The sequence below is a fragment of the Sinocyclocheilus rhinocerous genome, unplaced genomic scaffold, assembly GCF_001515625.1.
Source record: "Sinocyclocheilus rhinocerous isolate Xijiao unplaced genomic scaffold, SAMN03320098_v1.1 scaffold151, whole genome shotgun sequence".
Classification (NCBI taxonomy): domain Eukaryota; kingdom Metazoa; phylum Chordata; class Actinopteri; order Cypriniformes; family Cyprinidae; genus Sinocyclocheilus; species Sinocyclocheilus rhinocerous.
This window is the reverse complement of record NW_015638943.1, coordinates 221,585-225,815: the sequence shown is the minus strand read 5'-3', so window position 1 is coordinate 225,815 and position 4,231 is coordinate 221,585. Positions and strand designations below refer to the sequence as shown.

At 41.7% G+C, this 4,231-nt stretch overlaps 2 protein-coding genes across 2 annotated transcripts in view; one reads left to right on the top strand and one right to left on the bottom strand.

Annotated features, from left to right (window-relative positions):
- cyp17a2 (cytochrome P450, family 17, subfamily A, polypeptide 2) overlaps nt 1-3,331 on the top strand; it is a gene marked incomplete at its 3' end in the record, with an annotated part of 9,461 nt that extends 6,130 nt beyond the window's left edge. The window contains exons 6-9 of the mRNA XM_016565479.1: nt 1-151; nt 574-743; nt 1,492-1,595; nt 3,075-3,331. The exon at nt 1-151 is cut by the window's left edge and continues 30 nt beyond it. Of these exons, the coding sequence (XP_016420965.1) occupies nt 1-151; nt 574-743; nt 1,492-1,595; nt 3,075-3,331 (682 nt within the window). The remainder of the gene's footprint in view (nt 152-573; nt 744-1,491; nt 1,596-3,074) is intronic.
- A 17-nt stretch (nt 3,332-3,348) lies between these two features.
- Nucleotides 3,349-3,985, bottom strand: LOC107750197 (peptide chain release factor 1, mitochondrial-like). The gene is made up of 3 exons (XM_016565478.1): nt 3,832-3,985; nt 3,587-3,759; nt 3,349-3,504 (listed from the first exon to the last, which is right to left on the bottom strand). The coding sequence occupies exons 1-3, from the start codon at nt 3,908-3,910 to the stop codon at nt 3,349-3,351; spliced, it is 408 nt and encodes a 135-aa protein (XP_016420964.1). The 5' UTR covers nt 3,911-3,985.
- Between the last annotated feature and the right edge of the window lie 246 nt (nt 3,986-4,231).

Below are 4,231 nucleotides of genomic sequence, written 5' to 3'. Positions count from 1 at the left end.
TCTGATGGGTCGGATGAAGGGGGGAGGTGGGGAGGATGACATTACGGAGGATCATGTGCTGATGACGGCGGCGGAGGCGTTCGGAGCCGGTGTGGAGACGACCTCCACCACACTGCTGTGGACCATAGCCTTCCTCCTGCACCACCCACAGGTACACACACGCTTACATACTCTTACTATCAGATTTCTATTTAGGATCATGAGAATTGATCTTAGACATACAATATATATATATATACTGTATACACACACACACACACACCAATTAGGCATAACATTATGACCACTGACAGGTGAAGCGAGTAACACTGATTTTATATATACGTATATGTGGTATATATATATATATATATATGTATATATGTATACGTATGTATATGTATATTATATGTATATATAAATTAAAACATTATTTAGCATTTTCATATAATAATATTTAAGTGTAGGGACACCTGACAGACACACACACACAGACACACTGAAGGATTGACACTGCTTCTGTATTGTGTGTGTGTGTGTGTGTCTGTGTCTGTGTCTGTGTGTGTGTGTGTGTGTGTGTGTGTGTGTGTGCAGGTGCAGGAGTGTGTTCACTCGGAGCTGGATGAGTGTGTGGGTCAGGCTCGTGCTCCGTCTCTGAGCGATCGCTCTCATCTGCCGCTCCTGGACGCTGTTCTCTGTGAGGTGATGCGGATCCGTCCCGTCAGCCCCGTCCTCATCCCACACGTTGCTATGCAGGACACCAGGTAACCATGGCAATACTGGAGTGAAACCGGCAGGTTACCATGGCGACGAGGAGAAACCGTAATTAGAATATCAGATTCTAGCACAAGGAAACATTTCACCCCTACACCTAAACCTACGCCTTACAGGAAACTTTCTGCATTTTTAGATTTTCAAAAAAAATCTCATTCTGAATGATTTAGAAGCCTTTTGAAATACGGGGACACTCAAAATGTCCTCATAAATCACCTTCTCGTTGTAACACACACACACACACACACACAGACACACACAGATACAGACACAAACACACACAGACAGACACGCACACACAGACACACACACACACACACACACACAGACACACACAGATACAGACACAAACACACACAGACAGACACGCAGACAGACAGACACACACACACACACACACACAGACACACACAGATACAGACACAAACACACACAGACAGACACGCACACACAGACACACACACACACACACACACACAGACAATCGTTTTTTAGACAAAATCGGTGCGTCTCAAATCTGATCATCAGGATGTTTTGAGGAGCGTTTGTTTCCAGAAGCTTTACTTTCACTGTTCCTCAGCGGAGGAATGATCTTCACAAGCCTCCAGAACATCTCACATCTTCTGAGGAGCCTTTATTTCTTCATCTCAGTCATATTTTCTGTCAGTATCTGCTGTACATAGTGATGCTGGGTTTGCAGTGAGATGTCTGATTACCCATAATGCCTCTGTGCTGCAGTTTGGGGGGTCACTCTGTTCCTAAAGGAACCCGTGTGCTGGTGAACATGTGGGCGATTCACCACGACCCCAAACACTGGGACGAGCCTGAGCAATTCAGCCCCGGTAAGAAACTCATTCATTCTGCTCAGAAACCATATTTTAGCACTATAAAAGGTCTAAAATCATATCATATGCACACAGAAACTCAAAGTCTTCATGACAAACTGCCAAAATAAAGGTTCAGTTGTGAAGGAAATGTATTCCTAAAAATAAAAGTAAATGTTACATTTTTATTTGAGTAAATTGGATTAATTTAATATTTTTTGCCTTCATTTGATTACCACCTAATAATAAATTTGCATTAAATCCATACATTTTAAAACAGACAACAAGGAACTTCTGAATAGAATAAAAAATAAAATAAAACATTTAATAGGACCCTATTTTATTGTGTAAAAAAAAGAATAAATTAGACATACTTTTTAATTATTAAAATTGATTTGAACCAAAAACAACAATTTTATTTGAACCATTAAAATGGGACCCAGAACACTTAAAAGGGGAAACACAGAATTAGGGGAACATATAAAAGTATATTTTTGGGAAAATACAACAGATTTCATAGGGCCCTAAAAATTTAATATGTTGATGTTAAATTTCGTTTACAAAATACGTTTCATGACTTCTAATTAGACATGCTTTTTGATTACTAACTTTTATTTTAGCCATTTAAAACACAAACCTGAGAGATCTAAAATCAGAAAAAATGGAATCCAGTAAAACTTTAAATGGAAAAATTTAAATATAGTTGGGAAAAAATAAATCAGATTTCATAGAGCCCTACAAATTTAATTTTTATTTGACTTGATAAACAGTTGTTAAATTGTTTCATGAAAATGTCATGATTTCATTGTATTAAACATCATAAATTGGAAACTGATTACTAAAACTGAATCCAGAAAAAAAAGTAAATGTGGAAAAACTGAATTCAAAATAAATAAGTATGTAAGTAAATAAATAAATAAACAGTATAGAGAAAAATTTAAATAGAATTTGGGATAAAATAAAACTTTTGTATAACTTTAAATAAAATTGTTAAATGTCATAAGTTGCATGCTTTCAATTAATTGTGCTAAAATTGAATTTAACTAAAACATTATCCAGAAAAAAAGAAAAAAAAATCCAGAAAAATTAAAGTGGAAAAAATAAAAGTTAATTTGGGGAAAAAATTTAAATGGGTCTCATAGAACCCAGATAAAGTAAAGGATGATCAGTCTTATTGTGCATCAGTCAGACTGTAAGACTGATGAAACACGGGGCAACTTTTTGAGCAATTTTGCCGGACAACATTTTTTTTGAACAATGTTGCTTGGGCACCTTCCCATTGAGAATGGGTAACAAATTGCTATCTGGATATTTTAGATCGGTCGTGGGCCCTGTGTCTCACTTGGTTGCTCGTTGATGCCAACATTGTTCAAAAAGTTGCCCCGTGTATCATCAGCCTAAATGTTTCATGTTTCTGTATAGCTGTGTTCTGGATTATTTGAGCTGCAGATGTTTGTGAAACACACACAGCTGTAGTTTGATCTGTGAACTCCGCAGAGCGGTTCCTGGACTCGTCGGGGAGGAGAGTGACTCCGAGCAGCTTCCTGCCGTTCGGAGCCGGTCCGCGGGTCTGTGTGGGAGAATCTCTGGCCAGAATCGAGCTCTTTCTGTTCGCCAGCCGCCTCCTGCAGCGCTTCCACTTCAGCGTCCCGCCGGGGGCTTCTCTGCCCGAGCTGCAGGGACGATTCGGTGTGGTGCTCCAGCCTCAGAGCTACAGCGTCACACCTGTAGCAGCGCACTCGCTCAGACGCACCTGTAGTAGTACACTAGCTCAGACGCACCTGTAGTAGTACACTCGCTCAGACGCACCTGTGGGCAGGTGAACTGCGCGTACGGCGCTGTCGGTGGTGTTGACGCTCTGACCTCCTGCGCCGCGCGATCTGAACGTGTCGATGCGCAGGTCTTTAGATGCGATGTGAATGTCCACCTGTAGAGATGTTAAACATCATAAGACTCAACAGAACTAAACACACACACAATGCTATTAAATCGCTGGAGCGTGGCCTGACATCACGAGGCTGCGGCAGCACTATGACCGTCATGGTTCCCGTGTGAATGCGCTGCATGCGTGACGACAGACCCACTTCAGGAATCCTCTGCACTCGGTGTGTCCCGCCCTCGAACCTCAGCCAGCGGTACACAGACCCCCCGGAGATCCTCACGGCAGCATGATGGAGACCACCTGACATCACAGCAAACCATCAGCCACACTCAACACACACACTCAGAGAGGATGATGGGTAACGCAGCGTACCGTAATCTGCCGGAGTGTAATTGAAGAGCTCAAAGTCCCAGTGTTTATAGGAGATGAAGCCCTGGTACATGTCAAACATCTCTCTGGTGAACTGCTGGCAGATGTCGCCTACATCAGCACACACAGAGGCACACACACACACAGACAGACACAGATACAGACACGCACACACAGACACAGACACACACACACACACATTGTCTGGTCAGTTATCCTTGTTGGGGCTCTCCATAGGCGTAATGGTTTTTATACTGTACAAACCGTTCTATCGCCCATTACCCTAACATTACCTCTCACACAAAACTTTCTGCATTTTTAGATTTTCAAAAAACTTCATTCTATATGATTTATAAGCTTTTGTACCCGTGGGGACCACAATTTAGGTCCCCACCGTGACACG